Source organism: Narcine bancroftii, chromosome 1 (assembly GCF_036971445.1).
Source record: "Narcine bancroftii isolate sNarBan1 chromosome 1, sNarBan1.hap1, whole genome shotgun sequence".
NCBI classification, from domain to species: Eukaryota; Metazoa; Chordata; class Chondrichthyes; order Torpediniformes; family Narcinidae; genus Narcine; species Narcine bancroftii.
Window position 1 is genome coordinate 2,947,303 of NC_091469.1, and position 19,470 is coordinate 2,966,772.

At 41.0% G+C, this 19,470-nt stretch overlaps 1 protein-coding gene across 2 annotated transcripts in view; it reads right to left on the minus strand.

Annotated features, from left to right (window-relative positions):
* LOC138754405 (laminin subunit gamma-3-like) overlaps positions 1 to 19,470 on the minus strand; it is a 130,287-nt gene that overhangs the window by 26,382 nt on the left and 84,435 nt on the right. For both annotated transcript variants that reach the window (XM_069918640.1, XM_069918650.1), the window contains 9 exons: positions 17,314 to 17,480; positions 14,395 to 14,583; positions 13,839 to 13,956; positions 9,028 to 9,126; positions 7,239 to 7,375; positions 5,917 to 6,033; positions 5,260 to 5,443; positions 3,967 to 4,079; positions 3,417 to 3,629 (listed from right to left, as the gene is read on the minus strand). In XM_069918640.1, the coding sequence (XP_069774741.1) occupies positions 3,417 to 3,629; positions 3,967 to 4,079; positions 5,260 to 5,443; positions 5,917 to 6,033; positions 7,239 to 7,375; positions 9,028 to 9,126; positions 13,839 to 13,956; positions 14,395 to 14,583; positions 17,314 to 17,480 (1,337 nt within the window). The remainder of the gene's footprint in view (positions 1 to 3,416; positions 3,630 to 3,966; positions 4,080 to 5,259; positions 5,444 to 5,916; positions 6,034 to 7,238; positions 7,376 to 9,027; positions 9,127 to 13,838; positions 13,957 to 14,394; positions 14,584 to 17,313; positions 17,481 to 19,470) is intronic.

The window sequence follows — 19,470 nt, forward strand, 5'->3', positions numbered from 1 at the left end:
TCAGATGGGATCTCACTACAGTCATGTATACAAAGCCCTGGTATAGGAGCATCAAAATCAGGAATGTCAGGCTGAGAAATAGCTTCCTCCAACAGGCTGTGAGATTGATGAACTATATCCCCTCATTGAGTAAATCCCATTTATTTATATACATTTATTTTAACTCATAACTTTATGTATATACATGATTATTATGTGCTGTATGTGAATGTGTGTGCACAGTGATCTGGAGAAACACTGTTTTGTCAGGTTGTATATGTACAATCACATAAGACATCTTTATTCTTGTCCTCAAATACTCCATCAATAAACTGCATCCTCCCTTTTCCTTCCTAACTGCCTCGTCCACTGACATATCAGTTTTCATTCACAACTTTTCCTAATCTCTCAACATTTTAAAAAACATTCAGGATTTCTACCTCTTGGACTAAAGTGGACAGCCTCACATTTTTCCACACTGTACTCCATGTGCTATGTTGTTGCCTATGCACTTGATGCGTAGGTTTAAGCTGTACATTCCTCCATTCAGGCATTTGTGGTACCATTGTGCAACAACTATTGATACATCATACGTTGTTACATTGGAAAGGTAACCATATTGGAAGCCACACAGAACTGTCCATCATCCCTTAGGCACCGCCCAGCCTCTCCAGCCTGCCAATCAATTGCCTGTTCATTCACCAGCTGGAGCACACACCGTCATTGGCTGGCCCTGTACATCATAGCCCCTGCTCAGCAGAGCAGGATATTTAAACCTGAGCACACCATTGTTAACTCTCTTTGCCATGTGGTCCCATTGTTCACTCTCTTTGCCATGTGGTCAAGTCCTGCATTCGTTTCGGGTTGTTGTCGCTACAGTGGATGCCAGTAGATACCAGCATTGTAGCCACAGTCCTCCATTTACTTGGGGTTAGAGGGTGTGTTTCTTCCTCATAGGTAGCCAGTTAGGGCACCTCATCAGGAGTCAGAAGCCCCTGCCCATGGATCGTTACTCCCAAGCTGGGTGAGGGTTGTGAACACTCGTTTGTCGCTTACCCCCTTCCCTCAGTTGGGATTCCAAGGTTGGGTGTGAGCCAGTAACCTCTACACGTGCGTGTGTGTGAGAGAAGCTGCTTGTATTGAACCCCTATTTAGATTAACCTGTGTGTAGGCATTGTAGCCAATTAACTGTGTTTACTCTGCGACTGCCCCAGCGCCCTTTTTACTGTGTACTGTTTGAATAAAGCATGTGTATTGTTGCACGTGCAAGTCCAGATTTGTCTGCTGTAGCCAAAAATGAACCCTTTCCACACAATACACTAATGGATCTAGTGTGGGCTACAAGCATTAACCAAATGTTTGGCATTCAATTTGCTAATGTAAGGACCTGGAAACTATTTCAGGCATGGACCATTGATAATTCTTCTGATGCTAAAAGGTGAAGAGTACATTTCCAGCTTGGAGGACACAGTAAACAAGCTAAATACATTTAGATGTTGCTCCAAATGTTTAAATACTATAAATCCTGTGGTGCTGCCAGAGCTATTGTAACAGCAGCCCTGCTGCTGGTGCAGAACTGGGCAGAGTGGGGACTGGAGACACAGCACTCCCCCAAGAGTCTTACTGCCCAATTCTACTACCAATGGCTCTGGTCAGGCTTTAAATGTCCCATTAAAGGAGGCAAAGGTGTTTTATTTAAAATCCTATGACCATGGGTCTGAGACCAAGAAGGCTGTGCCTTTGTTTGGCAGCAGCCACAAGGGTTTACAGACTCCAGGGGAACAGTGGACTGGCATAGGACACCTGTATCAGGGAGAACATCCCCTTTTGAGAAGGAGAAGCAGAGGAGATAACCCCAAGAATGGTGACCCCAGTGGCGGACTTGGGATTTTGCGGCTAGACACACACAGGTGGTGAGCTATTGGTGACTTGTGAGTGAGGAACCCACATAGGCTGCAGGCTGCTGGAGACTGGCTCATAAGAACCAGGATTCAGGAGGTTGCTGAGGGCAAGAAGGGCTTCTGAAGGACCCTGGGTGATGAAGACATCCATATCATGTCAGAGATTTGGATCTAGGCTTCAGTTTCTGATGGTCTGGACAGAACTGGAGTCATGTGTGGCTGCAGAGGCGAATCCATGGACATTCAATTACTTTAAGGGGATGCTTTTTTGCTTCTCTTTCTTTGTCTGTAAGGAGCACTGGACAATGCTAATGGCCAATCTTTGCCTCATGGCAGACTAAAGGCAATTTCATGTAAATATTGCATTTCTGTTTTATTACATGAATATCTGATCTGAGTATCTTGCCCATTGGTGTTTTAAATTACAATAATAATTATTGAAGGTCAAGATTGAAGAAAAAGGCCAAGAAATTAGTTCCTGACCTGCATACCAGAATGCACTGTCCAATCTCTGCCTCCAAAATCATTCTATCGAAGGCATCATCATGACAATGCAATATATTTAGCACCGTCAACTGGAGATAAAGTTCTCAGCAAAAGGAGGGTTTGATTTGGCGCAAGGAACATGAATGGCTCTATCAGAGTCGAAAACTCAAGTTCGCCTTCGAATTCAAAGAGTAGATTTGAATTTCATCTTTTCTATTTGACAACATTTCCATGTGAGAGAAATAAATTATGATGTATTTTTGAAAATTTGGCGCCTGTATTTACAAATTGTAGAAATTAATTTATAGACGTTTTTCCTAAACTTCATAACCTCGTAACCTCCTTGGAAGTATTAAAAGATACAAATGGGCAGAGCCGTGTAGTGAGGGGTGTCCTCTGGCAACCAGGTTTCTAGTCTTGATTTATTTACTTTTCTTTATTTCTTTTTTTAATACTTTTCCTTTCTTTCTTTTCTTGGGGTTTTGTTAAGGGGGAGGGGTTTGGTGTTTTATACCATCATGTATAATGGACTCGATATTAATATTTGATTATTGCATTTTACATTTGGCTATGATGACATGTATGGAAACATTTTCCCCAAAAAAATACATTTCCATGTGAGATTACATGGAGTTAACATTCACAATGTTAGATGAGAAGGAAAGAGGAGCTTTGTACTTTAACATCTGTTGCAATTTTATTATGTCCTAGTTAAAGTATTTCTTTGAAACTGTCACAAAGTTGGGCAATAATGTACTTGAGTGGAAAAAAAAAGAACAATATATCTTGAGATAATAGTTGTTGGATAAAGCTTGGCAATTGTTCTGAGAGATCAGCTCCCTCTTGGAAGGGTCATAATGGGGTCATTCACTCTTTGAGGGGATTTTGGTTCAGGGCTTCAACTTAAACAAGGACAACTCCCATCAATCAGTAAATTCAATGATTGGCTATGATTTAGATACATATTTCTATGAATCTAAGAGATAAAGAGAGCTTGAGAGAGACTGAAAGAAGTATGAACAACTGCATATGTAGCTGTGAAATACAGACCAGAGTCGGGATTGCAGCTTCCATGGTGGTTGCAGGTGCATGGAACACAGGGAGTCAATGGTCCTCCAAAGGGGATTTCTCGCTTGTAATTGGGGGAACAGGATTCACAGAACTGTCCAATGTAGCCTTCAGGACACATGCACTCTTCCACCCAGGCAGCTCGAGGCGAGAGGCCAGCCAGGGCTGTCACCAAGTTGACCTCTCTCAGATGAACTGTAGCAGAGAGAAGACAACAGAGAGATTTGGGTGTAGCACAAGCAGAGAGAAGGGCAAGGAATTACCTCGCACACTGAGCACACTTGGTAATCATCCAGGACTCACCACAGTCTCCAGAAATTCATGAAAATTAGTATCTTTGGGACCTGATCAGACACAAGAATGGATCTGGTGCATGTACGTCCCACCTCATAGTTTCGGCTAACAAAAGGTTTCATAGAAATCATCTAGTTTTGTAAAGCAGGGTATAGGTCCAGATCAACACTAAGTACCAGTCTAAATAGATTGCAAAGGACATGGCCACACAGATTGGGTCAGAGGGAAGGTCACTTACAGGGAGAAGCCCCTGAGCATCCAAACTTTACAGCAGTGAGATTGGAGAGCAGCTGCTGAAACTGGAAACTGGACAGGATTGGTAAGTGCATGCTGTCCTCGGCCTCATGGAGTCTACAAGGAAAGAAGCACAGACATATTTATATGATTTTGTTAAACAAGAAAATCTGCAGATGCTGGGGTCGAGGTGACCTACTGAGCTTTTCCAGTATTTCTGTGTATTGTAGTATTTATATAATATTCCCACATGTTACAAGGAGCCAGCTTGGAGAGAGAGCTCCCACACGAGGAATTCCAAAATCATCCTAGGAAACCAGGGTTTTCATCTCACCTCTACTCCCAAGTTTTCTCCATGTATTGGCAAAATTGCAAAATTTATCTGGGTTTGACCTAGATCCCCTCATCTTACTTTCTGAATTTAACTTGGAGTCATGTTCTCAATCTACCCTTATCATCCCATTCACTATCCACAACTCAGTAAACCATCTTCATCAAAGGTACTGCTATTTTTACAGGAATGGTTTGACAAGATTGTGTAACCAAGTATTTAGGACCAGAATGAACAAGAAACGCATGTCCAAATAAACTGCAATTCCTTGCCTCTCCTTGACCAATGAAGAAGAGAGGGAACAAAAAAGTGCAATTGGTGGAGAACATAGCAAGGCAAGATCAAGTGCACAACCTCTGAACTTAAGTCAGCTCAGACTGCCTGATATGAGAAAGAGAATGGAGACATTATGGGAATCTGGGGTTATTCTCCATGGAAAAGAGGAAGTGATGGAGGTGTTTAATGTTATATGTGGTTTTGAAAGAGATAATGAAGAGTTTTCAATGGCAAGGGCTCAATAATCAGCATCTGGTTAAGGAACCAGATGAGAAGATTTTTAATAACGCATCACATTGTTAAGACCTAGGATGCAATCTTCAATGGGCTGAAGGAAGCAGATTTAACAGTAATTTTCAAAAGGGAAATAAATGCTTGAAAAGAGAGATTTGTAGCACTGGAGGAAAGAACAGGAGCTGTAGCTCAAAGTGGATGGCTCTTTAAAAAAGATGCTGCAGACAAGATGTACTGAATCATCTTGACGAGACTTAACTCGACTGGTCCATTCTATAATTTCATAAACAATATCAGCAAAAATGTTCAGTGCTTCTACAAGTCAAGCTCACAGTGAAATATTTGACAACATTTCAATAAGACTGAAGATAATCAAAATATTTTTTCACACAACAATGAATTGAAGGCTTGCTGATTGGGAAGTCAAACCATTCACCAGGTTGATTGGTGACTCACATGAAGGTGACTTCCCACTGCTGGTCAATTGCTGTCTTCTGCACCCGTGGAGATATAGAGGCCGATGTGTGGGTTGAAGAACCTTCCAAAATTAGGCTGAATGACTGGATTTCCTCATTTTCCAAGCCAAGAATAAAGGTGAGATTCTGCCCATAGCTGAGGAGTTGGTTACCCTGGAATTTTGCTGAAATCAAAGGAGACCATTCATGCCAGTGATATAGATAATTGAGACTTTGGTTAAGGCCAACACAAGTAGATTCTGAATAGGAGGAAGTATTTGCTCTGAACAGCCTTGGTACATCTCCGTTATCAGGTACCTTAGTTTACAGTACCATAAATATGGCCCAACAGGGATTAGGATATATTGCATGGGATTTCCGGAGTTAGGGCTATAGGGAAGACCATTTTAACAGTTGCTTTATCATTAAGGTGCAATTTTGAATCATATGGAGGGAACTTTGACATCCACCTCAAATCTAGTCACACAAAGTTCTGACAAGAATGGGATTGTGGATTATGTAATCTATATCCATACTCAGGAATGTGATACAGTGCATTGATGAGCATTTTAAAGATGCTTCATACTCCTGATAGTGACTTTATCATATATATGCAGTGATTATGGAAACACAATTATACAACTTTCTGAGTTCTTACCTGGTGCAATGAAATATTCCCATTTCCCAGTCTCTGGGAACAGACTAATCTGATTCTTCTCCCAGGCCAGGTGAGATTCACTGCCATCCAATTTCTGTCCTCGCCAATCATCTGAATCTTCAGAAATATGGAAGCACAATTAGACATCCTTTCTGGCATGTGTGCTCTTGACTTTGTTTTTTTGGAAATGACATGAATTAATCATATTTCAATGTGAAATAAATATAGAGGAAATGCTGTAAACACTCAGCAGGTCAGGCAGCATCTACTCCTTCCACACTGCCAACCCTCCTAGGAAGCGGGAAAACTTACCGGGCCTGCTGCACTCCGGAGCCTTTCCCACTGCACCATGATTTACCTGGTTAATTGGTAACCCAGCATTTTTGGGGGGCGGGGGGGGGGGGGGGGGGGGTCTGTCTCCAGTGGTGCCAATGCGAGAGCAGGTTGTGTTTTCACATCACCAGAAGGAGATTAGTGAGTTAACTCAGCCAGGCTCTGACACTTGCCCCCACTGGAACCTGGTTGAATTTAACTCACCCTGGCAGGTATGGACATTTCACAGCACATGATTACGGGGAGGGACCTGCTCGGTTAGCTAGTTAACCCACACAAAATTGGCTGTGAGAAAGGGACTGCTCTGAGAAGGGAAACTACGGAAATATTTCATTAGCACTCAAATTCTAACGGTCTTCCATGTTAAATGATAATCTGTTTCTACAGGTGCTGCATGACTTGCTGAGTGCTCACTATTTTCTGTTTTTTTTTGGATTTCCAGCATCTGCAGTTTTTTAAAATCTTTATATTTCAATGGAACTCCAGATATTGGTCTTGGTTGCTCTCAAGTCCTACAGACATCAACAATGACCATTGTTAGCACTCTAGCCTCTGTGTTTGTAAGTCAAATTCAAGTGTCACAGAGAAGACAAATCTGGAATACCTGCCGATACTTCCAACAGGGAAGAAACATGGCACTTTTGGACACAGTCAGAAAACAGAGAACTAGTCAGAGAGCCACATCTGTCTTGTGTGAGAGAGCATAGCCTATACATGGAACAATGTATTTAGACATACAGCACAGTAACAGGCCCTGTCAGCCCATAAGTCCATTCCACCCAATTGACCTACAATCCCTGGTACACTTTTGAGTGGTGGGAGGAAACCAGGCCCCCCAGGGGAAACACAAACCAACACAGGGAGAATGTACAAACTCCTTACAGACAGCGCGTGATTGGAACCCAGGTCCCGATTGCTGGCGCTGTAACAGTGTGGTGCTAACCACTACGCTAGCTGCTCCCCGACCCCCCCCCCCCCCATAAAGATACCTTGGAGGAAGATTGACACCACATGGTGCTCACTGAACTGCAAGGCCGAGGTACAAGCTACTGAGTGTCCATAGCAGAAACAATTGATGCAGCCATGGGGGTTGTGAGGTTGGAGGTTAAAGCTTCCTGACTTACAGCTGAACAAAGCAAAACAAAATCATTAGAGAGTTAATCAAAAATAACAATTATCAGTTACATTTCATCTTCCTGGTGGGGGTGGGGGTTAGGAAAAAATTAAAATAAATAACAATTGATCAAAAGTTCTTAGACTCTATGGCAAGCCAGCTGAAACTCAACTGTACTTAGAAGACCCACATCATGATTCCTTAGTTACCTTGGTGTAAATAAAACTTCAATAGTTTAATATAAAAATTAACATTAAAAAACAACAGGAACTGATATCACAAGCAAGCAAAACAGTTCAGTGCCATTTCCCAAGAACGCCTACCACCCGAGCTGTAACATCAATGTCAGCTGTTGGCATGTACTGTCACCCTTGGTTTAAGCTGTATTGGGGACACTTATGGTTAATGCTGAATAGACAGGGGTTGACTCTGTGCTGTGTGTGGAGTGAAGGTGAAAGTTAAAATTCATCGTCATTGTGTGTTCCTGGTTTAAGTATTCCACATTTCCAGGGTTTAACCTTTGACCTTAGTTGTCAGAGGATGGAGTTGTGGATGATGTTTGTTTTGTTGTTCAGTGCAGGACCCATTCTGTCATATCCTTCAGTGAACGGGTAGTCAGTGAAATGGAGCAAGGCTTTTCAACAAGCATCTTCTGGAGTGGCAGCAATGTAGGGTGATCAGTTTCCTAACTGTCTAGTAGATTGACCTGTATGCCAACACAGCCTTTAAAAAGATTGTACAAAGAGCACAATCTCCTGTGAGGACTTGAACTACCTGAACTAGCCATCACAAACCAATGGAGAGATCCACGAATCTTTCTCGCCCAATCCACAGACAGGATAAGCAAATCAATGACAGCATCTTCTCCCAAGCTACCATCTCCAGCATCAATCACCTGACGCTAATGATCAGACCACTTGAACAACAGATATTCTGTAATAGAGGCTCTGACCCTATCTCTATCATGACAAGAAATTACGTAGTGAACAGAGGAAGAGATCCAAGAGCATTTTCAAAACTTCCTGGAAAAGGTTTCCTGCCATCTCCTGGGAATCCCAAGTCAACGACAGTTCAAATTGGAGAAAGAGCATTCAAAATGGCATCAAGAAACCTGAATCTACATAATGGAACACATGGAAATCCAAATAAATGGGAGAAGGTGCAATAGTATAAACTGCCCACCCACCCACCTCTGCCTCACCCAAGGTAGGGTCTCTATGTCCCAAATTGGCCTCATTATTCACTTCACTATGCATAGATCCAAAATGGTAACAAGCCAGCCTCAATTTCTACAGACTGCCTAGGAACAATAAGTATGGTGTTAGAACAGTTGCTAATTTATGAACTTAAAAACATGTCAATGAGAAAAATCAATGACAAGAAATAACAGGTTAGATTAGCCTTCGGATGGAAGTAACCAGAAAATTAAGAGAACTAGTTGAGGGGTTCAGCAGATATTTAACACCTCCACAAATTTCATGGGCCCAATAAATCCTCACATGATATCCATCAAGAACACATTACAAACACGCTGAGTAAAGAATAAAAAAACATAACTTTTAAGTTTTTTATGACAGAATGAACACAGTTAAACCAAATAAAGAACAACTTCAATCATTAAATGGGATGACTTTTTAAAGAGGCTTAAAAACAATGCAACTGACCTGTGGCACAGGGCTCCCTCCACATTCTGTTTGCAGGTACAGTCTCCATTGATTGGACTGCAGTCACCAACACTGCCTTCAGGGAGACAGGAACATTGTCTAAAAAAAAGTTTGATAGCACTCAGAGCCTATCAACATATCATTATTACAGAGGATAATTGATCTCTCCTTCAACATATTCCCCAGTTCAAAGCAACAGTGCCCTTACACCATTCTCTAGCTGAGAAAAAGCCCCACCGAGTGTAGGACATGGCAGCACAACTCGCAGGATGGAATTTTAAATTGAAGGCACCCATGACCTCAATCTGCACAGAGAAGGACGGGGTAGCGGAGAAGCAGAAAGAGTAAAGGGAGGATCACTGGTGGTGATGGGAGAGTATGGTGGTTTCAGGAAGCAAGGTGAGTGATAACTGTAGCAAATAATGAGAGACTGGAGGGACTAGTGGGCAAGGTAATGGATAGAAACAGTTAATGCTTTATGCCAAAACACTGTAGGTTGTATCACTGATGATTGAAATGGAAAATGGACAAAAGGAATTGGCTCTATGCTGTACTCCTGATGGTTGTGGCATATTAGATTTGCATTCAGATTTCAGATTTATTGTCAGAGTACATGCATGACATCACATACCATCTGGAGATTATTTTTCCTGCGGGCAAGGCAGAATTACCACTTATTGGTAGGGTGAAAAAAACTGTACATGTAAACAAATAAACAACTATTAACAAATAATGAATGTAAACAAATTGCAATACAGAGAGATTTAAAAAATCAAAGTGCAAAAGTAAAATAAAGTCCTTAAACAAGTCTCTGATTGAGTTTGTCGTTGAGGAGTCTGATGGTGGAGGGGGAGCAGCTGTTCCTGAACCTGGTGGTGCGAGTCTTGTGGCACCTATACCTCTTTCCTGATGGCAGCAGCGAGAACAGAGCATGTGCTGGGTCGTGTGGATGCTTGATGATTGTTGCTGCTCTCCGACAGCAGCGTTCCCTGTAGATGTTCTCAATAGTGGGAAGGGTTTTGTCTGTGATGTCCTGGGCTGTGTCCACTTCCTTTTGGAGGGCTTTACGCTCAGAGGTATTGGTGTTCCCATACCAGACCATGATGAAGCCAGTCAGCACATTTTCCACCACGCCTCTGTAGAAATTTGCCAGGGTTTCTGTTGTCATACCAAATCTCCACAAACTCCTAAGGAAGTAGAGATGCTAACCAGCTTTCTTTATAATGTTAGTGTGTTTGGTCCAAGATCCTCCAATATAGTGACTCCCAAAAACTTAAATGTGCTCACCCTCTCCATCTCTGTTACCCCAATGCTCACTGGATTGTATACATCTGACTTTCCTTTCCTGAGGTCAACAATCAGCTCTTTAGTTTTGGTGACATTGAGTGTGAGGTTGTTGTGGGTGCACCATTCAGCCAAGTTTTCAATCTCCCTCCTGTCTGCTGATTCATCCCCTTCCTTTATACAACCCATTACCGTGGTATCATTGGTGAATTTGTAAATGTGTTATTACCACCAAACCACACAGTCATAGGCATAAAGTGAGTAGGGGGCTAAGAACGCAGCCCTGTGGTGCTCTGGTACTGATAGACATTGTGGAGGAGAAGTTCTTACCAATCTTCACTGATTGTGGTCTGGAGGTGAGGAAATCCATGAACAAATTACACAGTGGGGTGTTGAGTCCCGGATCTTGAGTTTGCTGATCAGTTTTGAAGGGATAATGGTGTTAAATGCTGAACTGTAGTTGATAAAAAGTATCCTGATGAATGTATCTTTACTGTCCAGGTGTTCCGGGGCTTTATGTAGAGCCAGTAAAATGGCATCCGCCGTAGGCCTGTTGCTACGATAGGCGAATTGGAACATTTCCATGCCACTGCTCGGACAGGAGCTGATATGCTTCAACATCAACCTTTCAAAACACTTCATCACTGTTGGTGTAAGTCGATAGTCATTAAGTCAGGTTTCTAAACTCTTCTTGGGCATTGGTATGATTGTTGCCTGTTTGAAACAGGTGGGTACCACACCCTGCTGGAGTGAGATATTGAAGATATCAGTGAATATATTGTTAAGTTGGTCAGCACAGATTTGTAATATTCAGCCAGGTACTCCATCTGGACTAGATGCTTTCCTCAGATGCACTCTCCTGAAGACAGCACGCACATCATCCTCAGATACGGACAGGATGGGATCATCATGGGAGGTAGGGGTGTGAAGGGATGATTCTTCGCTGTTTCTGTCATCAAATCTGGCGTAGAAGGCATTGAGAGGGTAAGATGCTGGTGGTTGTGGCATAGGCTTCAATCTACAACTGATGGGAGGAGACCATTACTTGTAGCAGAAATAGGAGTAACTGAAGACTGAACTTTGATAGCAGAGGATGAATGATGATTGAAGGCTGCATAATTGATAACAGGGGTTGTCATGGTGAATGGAATTAAATCTTCTCGCTGAACCATTGATGGAGGGAGCAGAATATGGCAGAGTGTTTCCTTTTACACTCTCAGCCAATCTTTTATTGTCTTTGGAAGACATGGAGAGGTTTATAAATAAGAAGGACATCAACTTAAATGGACTGAGTTGGACAGGATGGATTACAGGAATGCAAACCCACACTGCTTGGAGAAGGAATGATTTGGAATGGCTGAGATTGGTCAAGAGTAATAACCTGCATCTATATCATAATATTTCAACAATTAATATTTTTCCACATATACAATATTTATTTCAATCTATTCCTTATTTACTTGATAATATTTTTTTTTCGAGATTTGAATAAAATAGTTAGGGAGTTTTTATGGAGCAGTAAATTTTCAAGAATAGCCTTGAATAAATTAACTTGGAAATATGACCTAGGGGGAATTACGTTTACTACATTTTTGAAATTATTATGAAGCAGCCCAACTTAAATTTATTAGTTCATTGATGGATTTGGAATGGCCCCCTAGTTGGGCCAAAATTGAGATGGCAAATATTTTTGAATTTGAAATACATCAATTTTTGTTTAGATGGAATGTAAATTTGTTACAGCAACATAATGTGCCTATATTAAAACATTTAATGAAGTTATGGACAAGGAAAAAGAAAATGATAGGTTCTAGTGGTGAATTGTCGGCCTTGACTCCGTTGTATAATAATCAACTTATTTCTTTCTCAATACATAATCGAAGTTTATTATATTGGAAATTTAAAGGTGTGGAAAATTTGGGAGATTGTTTTAAAGAAGGTAAATTTTTATCTTTTGATCAGATGAGGGACAGTTATGGTATTGATAAGAATTCTTTGTTTCTTTATTATCAAATTCGATCCTTGGTAAACCATGTGTTTGGTAGAGATATGATTTTACCTGAAATGACTAAATTTGAGACTTCTTATGAAGGTACCAGAGAAGGGTTATATTTCAGTTATGTATCAAATATTACAGGATGGTATGGATAAAAAGGGTTGGGATAAATCTAAAGGTAAATGGGAAGCGGAAATTGGTTTTATTTTTTCCGAGGATGATTGGTCAGATATTTGTGATGATAGTGTAACTAGACTGATAAATTCACATTATGCAAAGATTAATTATAATTTTTTTTACATCAATTATACTTAACACCTGAAATGCTAAAAAAAATATGGTTTTCATGAATCAGATTTGTGTTTTAGATGTGGTAACGCTGTTGGACCTTTTTTTCATGCGGTTTGATACAATCTTTTTGGAAGAAAGTACAATTGTTTCTGGAATACCTGTATAAGATTAAAATACCTTTAGATCCGACAGTATTTTTATTGGGTAGTTTGCAACCTCTGAAAGGTCTGGGATTAGATAAATTTCAACTTGCTTTTGTATATTTAGCATTATCTGTAGTGAAAAAATGTACTGCTAGTACGTGGAAAGATACGAATATGAATGATATTAATAGATGGCATAATGAGATGAAATATTGTTTAATAATGGAAAAAAATCACATGTTTTGTGTGATAACTATAGTTTTTTATTAATAAGTGGTTGTTATATCAGAATATTTACATTTTGATTTACATTGATTAGATCTTAATTTTTCTTTATTTTTTTCTCTTTATGGCTCTCCTTAGGAGAGTTGGCTGAAAGGGGGGGTTCTCTTTTTTTTCTCTTTCTTTTTTCTTTTATATATATAAAATATATCATTCATGTTTAGTTTATTGTTATATATGTTACTTATTATCTGTATTTTGAATGAATAAATAAAGTTTATTAAAAAAAAAATATTTCAACAATGGGCTTTGAACCCAATATTAAAAGCCTGTGATTTGAAATCAGTGAAGGATATTCCTGCTCCTTTCCTTATTGACTGATTGAAGATGAAGCATAATGGATTGCAGGGATCTGAACATCTGGGATCTTAACAGTCAGAAACTGCAAATGCAAGGAAGTCATGTTAAACTTGAATGAAGCACCCCTCCGGCCTCAGCTGGTGTTCTGCAATCAATTCTGGGCAAGACTCTAACAGAGACAAGAAGTAGGAGTTTTGCCAGAGATTTAAGTAAGGCAAACAGAATTACAGAGAGCTTTGATGGACTCAAATGGCAAAACTGTTAGAATGGTTATTAATTAGAGGACACCATAAAAATATTAAATATTCAAAAATTATGTTTGGGATAGGAATAATTTGAGAGTGACAGGTATAGGGGAATTGAGTAACAGAGAAAGAAGGTGGTGTGCTGGGACAAATGAGATAGTACTTTAAAAAGGGGCAACAGAGGCACAAATAGCTGAACAATCTTGTTTGGGGAAACGAAATTCAAAAATGAAATCCTGTCCATCCCAAACCTTCCCCCAAGTACTTTACCTGCATCCTCCCTCAGAGAGTGAGTGATAGCCCGGTTGGCACTGGTCGCATTTCTTTCCCATGACCATCACTTTGCAAATGCAGTCTCCATTTTGGTTGCATTGCAAACTCAGTGACCCTGCAGGTACAAGGATAGACCCTTTGAAATCTCAGTACACCTTGCGCAAAGTTACAGCTTTGCTGACCAGTAGATCTTGGGAGTCATTGAAATACCCATTGTTTCTTCTTCTCCATTACCAACCTGGGCAAGTTCTGCATTGGAGAGAAACCTTCAACAGGATCATCTGTATCCCATTCTGCACATCATCAGGACACTCCATGCTCCCTGTCCCTGTCACATTTTCCATTCCTTGTCACTGGGATACTCCACACTCCACTGTTCTCATCATCACAGCATTGCACATTCCACATTGTGCCTCACTAGTATATTCTATTCCCTCATCCCATAAGCAATTATAGACATGTAGATGAATGTGTAATTTACACACATAAATTCATTAACCAACTGGTTTCATCATGGAAACACACCCATGTCAACTGGGCACCTTTCACTCACCCATGAGGCTGCAGTTACAGGGTTTGCAGGATTCAGTATCATGTTTTCTGTAGAAGTTCTCTTCACACTTCTCACAATGTGCCCCTGCAGTATGATCTCTGCAGTTCAGGCACTGCCCTCCATGTCCCGTCCTACGGTATAGATCGGCGTTAAAGGCACATTGTTCTGATCTCCCACTGCAATTGCAGGCTGGAACAAGCCAATGGGGAACAAATCATTAGTCCCTGTCTCAATAGGAATTTTGTCTGTTTCCAATCAATATCTGTACCACATACTGTGCATTCACTATGTGCGTGAGGCACAATTAAACTCGTTCCTGCCCTTAGTTATCCAGGGCTGGCCTGCAGACATCAAGAAATGAGGATTAATTGCCAGCATATTGGAATTCTTCTGTTTCTATTTTCTTTGTTTATGTGATAAAATACTGAAAAGCAGCAGATTTTTTTTTAAACCAGCTGTCTGCAAACATTCATTTGGCTTTGTGAAGGGGAGGCAGATCAGGCAAGAAATGTCAAGAGTGGAGGTGGGAAATTCGAGGTAGGGGGTATTGGTGAAGTTTCCAAAATATACATCCCATCAGAGTTAATAAGCCCATGCGATGTATTATGTTATATTTTATTATTATATGTAGATAAATTTTAAAGGAGATAAATTGTGGCAGGTTTTTTTTAAGTGTAGGTCACATACAAACACTTCAAAACAGATTTCATTTAAAATGCCAGAGCTCTGCTCAAGCCAGACAGTCCAGGATCCGGGTGCTTTTGCAAAAACTTTGAAGGATGCCTATAAGGACTTCACAAGTCGGTGTTAATTGGGCATGGTGTGGAGTAATGGATTATTGTTTTAGAAAGCAACAGATGAATGAACTCAGAAGATTTGGTCTGGAGCCGCTGTCTGTCTGAGTGCAGTTGGCTGTTCTAAGAGGGTCATATGGTTTTGAGAGTGCAAGCAAGAGAATTCAGTTCAGCGGCAGCAGCTGGGACTGGAACATGACAAGCTGGTAAGCTTGTGGAAAAACCCCACTTTGAAGATGGGTTGTGAGTTCTTAGTTCAGCCTGGTCAAAGCCCTTGTGGTCCATACAAGAGGAGATGGCTGGCTGTATAATGTTTCACTTGAAATAAGGGAAACAGATAAGGAACTCTGTGGTGACCTAAAAGAAAGAAGTTAACATCTGGAAAACCCTGATGGGGCAGGTTTCTTCGGCAAGACACTGAAGTGGCTGATCGGAAGGAATCAGTTTGTGTCCAACGAGCAACAAATCTCTCTCTGAAAAGTGACAAGAACCTTCCTGAGTGGTAACCATTTACCTTTCAAGCACCAAAGTCTGATGAGGATTTATAAATGTTAAAAACTGTGCACAGTATAAGAATTGACTGATTCCAGTGAACTTGGAGGAGTGAGAAGTGAGATTGGACTGTGAATCAAAGAACTTTTCTGAACTTGCACACATTACATACACGTGTGCTTAGAATTAGAAGGGGGTTGTTAGGTTAAGTTAGTAGTAATAAGTTAAAGTTTGATGTTGTTTTCCTGTTTAAAGATAATTAAAAGCAACTTTTGTTAAAGTAACTATTTGTCTTGGTGAAATTCTATTGCTGCTGGGTTTTGGGGTCCTGTGGGATCATAAAACCCTGTCTCTCAGTTGTGCTGGTGTCAGTTTGGGGTATATTGGGTTTGTTGGCTGGGTGGTGACCCAACACATCCTTAATAGGAGTTAAAGGCTTAAAGAATCAGAGTTCTTCAGATGGCCCTTTGGCCCATCATGTCTATGCTAACTATTTTGCCTATCAACACTGATCCCATTTGCCCGCATTAAATCTGCATCCTTCTACGCCTTGCTTCATTAAGTGTTTGCCTAAATTTCGCTAAAGTAATTACATTCTCTGGCAATGAATTCCAGATTTTAATAATTCTTCCTGCAAATCTTCCCTTCAAACCCCTGTAAAACTCCTTATTTTAATGTTAAATCAATGTACATTTGTTTCTGATTATTATTACCGCAGAAAAAGATTTTAACCATCTACCCTATCTGTGCCTCATATATATTATTTTTGTATACCTGGTCTGGTCATCCTTTTGCAAACAAAGTCAACCTATCTAAAATAAAAAAACACAATATTTGTATGTACGTTTATATGTTAAACTCAATAAAAAAATTTAAAATGAAAGAAAAGAAAAATATCTTCCTCTGCCACTCTCTGCCTCCTATCATCAAGCCAATTTTGGATTCAATCGGGCAACTCATCTTGGGTCCATCTTCTTCAACCTTCTTGGGTACCTCTAAAAATGTCCATGAAATTAGTGAGACAGGACTTCCCTCACACAAACCATGTTGATTATCCCGGATCAGCCTTATTTTCCAAATTAATACAAGTCTTCTCTCTCAGAATCTTCTCCGAGAAATTCCCAATCACTGATGTAAGGCTCATTGCCTTGCTTATACCTGTCCTTATGAAATAAAGGAATAACATCAGCTATCCTCCAGGCCTAGTATTCTCCAGGAACATAAACAGAACAAATGCAGAAAATCTAGCATAATTCACGGAACTACCCCCATCAACCTCCATGACAAAAGTACCAATGGATCATGAACCTCAAAAGGTTATAACTGAAAGCAAATGAAATGTTATTTCAGTTGATCAAAACAATTTCGATCTTGGAGAGGTTGCATTGATTCACCAGAAGGGGATCAGAGTTTAAAGGGGTTAAACTGTGAGGACAGGTTGCATTAGTTTTCTTCAACAACACCAAACAAATTCTTGATGTATATGGAGCAATTGGTTGTCTGAATCAATACTGAAAAATCTTTTTCTCTAATGGCAAGGTGTCAGAAACGAGGGACAGAGAGAACACAAGCTTAAACCCTCAGACATCACTCAGGTTGATAGTAATTGAAAATAGTTTCTTCAGTCACTTACGCAGACACTGGTTCGCAGCCTGTGAAGATCCACGTGCCCAAGGTCTGTCGTGGAAAAATGGACGGCACTTGTCACAGTCCACACCAGTTGTGTGGTGCTGGCAGTTGCACACTAGCCTTCCCTGGTCATTGGTTACACACTCACTGGCATGGCCATTGCACTTACACCTGAAAACACAAGCAGAGAGAAAAAAACCTTTCTACCTCCTTGTTACCTTCACCTCTCCGTTGCATTCAACACATCATTGCCAAGATAATGCACTTGCTGTTTAATGCTGGAAACAGAATTACTGTGTAGTTTGGTCTTACAAATGATGAGGATAAGTGAACACCGAGTGGGATTTTTAATGTTGGCTTGAGAAGTAAATAATTTCCAGCATAATGGTTATAGACAGTATTTAGCAAAACAGTTCCTTGGGGTCTATATCTACAAACTCACTAACTCCCTCAACTGCACTTCCTCACACTCTGCCCCCTGCAAGGATTCCATCCCCTTCTCTCAATTTCTCCGTCTCCACCACATCTGTCCCAAGATGAGGTCTTCCAGTCCAGAGCCTCTGAAATGTCTGCCTTCTTCCACAGACATAGCTTCCCCTCCATCACTATCAACTCAACCCTCACCTCCTCCATTTCTCGCACATTATTTGTCCTGGCCCCCTCTGCCCCCAGACGCAACAGGCAACATCGACTCCCCCACATCCTCACCCACCACCTCACCAGCCACTGCATCCAACATATTATCCACTGGAATTCACAGCACATCAGGATCCCGCTACCAGACAGATCTTTCCTTCTCCCCTCTCGGCATTCCTTATGGACCGCTCCCTCTGTGATTCCCTTGTCCACTCATTGCTCCCCACCCATTGCAACCCCCAGTACTGTGGCTGCAGGAGGTGCAACATTTGCACCAACAGCTCCTCCCTCACTATGGTCCGGGGCCCCAAACAGGTCTTTCAAGTGAAAGAACACTTCACTTGTACATCCTCAGAACTTATTTACTGCATCCGGTGCTCCCTCTGTGGCCTTCTCTATAATCGGAGAGACCAGTCACAGATTGGGAGATCGCTTCATTCAGCACCTCCTCTCTAGCTGCAACAACAGCAACCTCCCAGTAGCCATTTCAATTCTGTGTCACACTTCAATGCTCACACGTCTGTCCATGGCCTTGTGTGCTATCCCACCCTGACCACCCGCAGATTGAAGGAACAACACTTTCTTTTCCATCTGGATCGGTTTTCTGCTAAACTTGCTCACCTTTTCTTTCCTCTCCTGCTTTCTAGTTCTCTCTTCCACTCCCTCTTACCCATCCCTCCTCTGCCTCATTGCTGCTGTCCCCTCCCTCTCTCCACCAATCATCTCCTGCCTTTGCCACCCCCATCTTTTTGTTCAGATGCCTGCCAGCATTCTCTCATACCTTGATGAAGGGCTCAAGCATTTTGTGTTTTTAGCACCTTGGGGTCTGTCACTGACCGTAGTATTCAGGGCCTGTAGAGCGTTATGCTCCCTCAGTTCTGCAATGAGTGTACTACCCTAAATAATATCAAATCTCTGCACAGGGAGTGCAGAGATCCACTTGTGATGGAGGCAAGAATTGTGTTTCAAAGAAAAAACAGAGCAGATGGAAGTCAATCAGTTTGAATCCATCACTTTGAATTCTCTTTGTATTTGCCTCATAATTCATAATCCCATCTGTTTAATATTGCCAGCAAACTTTGAAATGTTACATTTTGTTTCCTCAAACAAATCATTAACTATATATCATGAACAGCTGAGATCCAGCAGATTCCTGTCTACCACCCCAAATAAGTCCCATTTATTCCTATTCTCTCTTACCTGTCTGTCAATCAGTTTTCAATCCATACCAGTACATTGATCCCAATATCATACACTATAATTTACATAGTCACTTTTTATGCAGGACAACACAAAAGAATTTTGGAAAATTCAAGGGTAGCACATTGAAAGGGTTTCCCTTAATTTCTCTACCAGTTTCAACCTCAAAGAATTCCAGAAGGTTTTTCAAACACAATTTCCCTTTCACAAATCGCATCAATTTTTCTGTTATTCCAACAAAGCCGCTCCCATTTTCCCCATTACTGATGTTAGCATAACTGGTCTCTAGTTTCCCATTTTTTCCCCCTTTCCCATCTTATTTAAC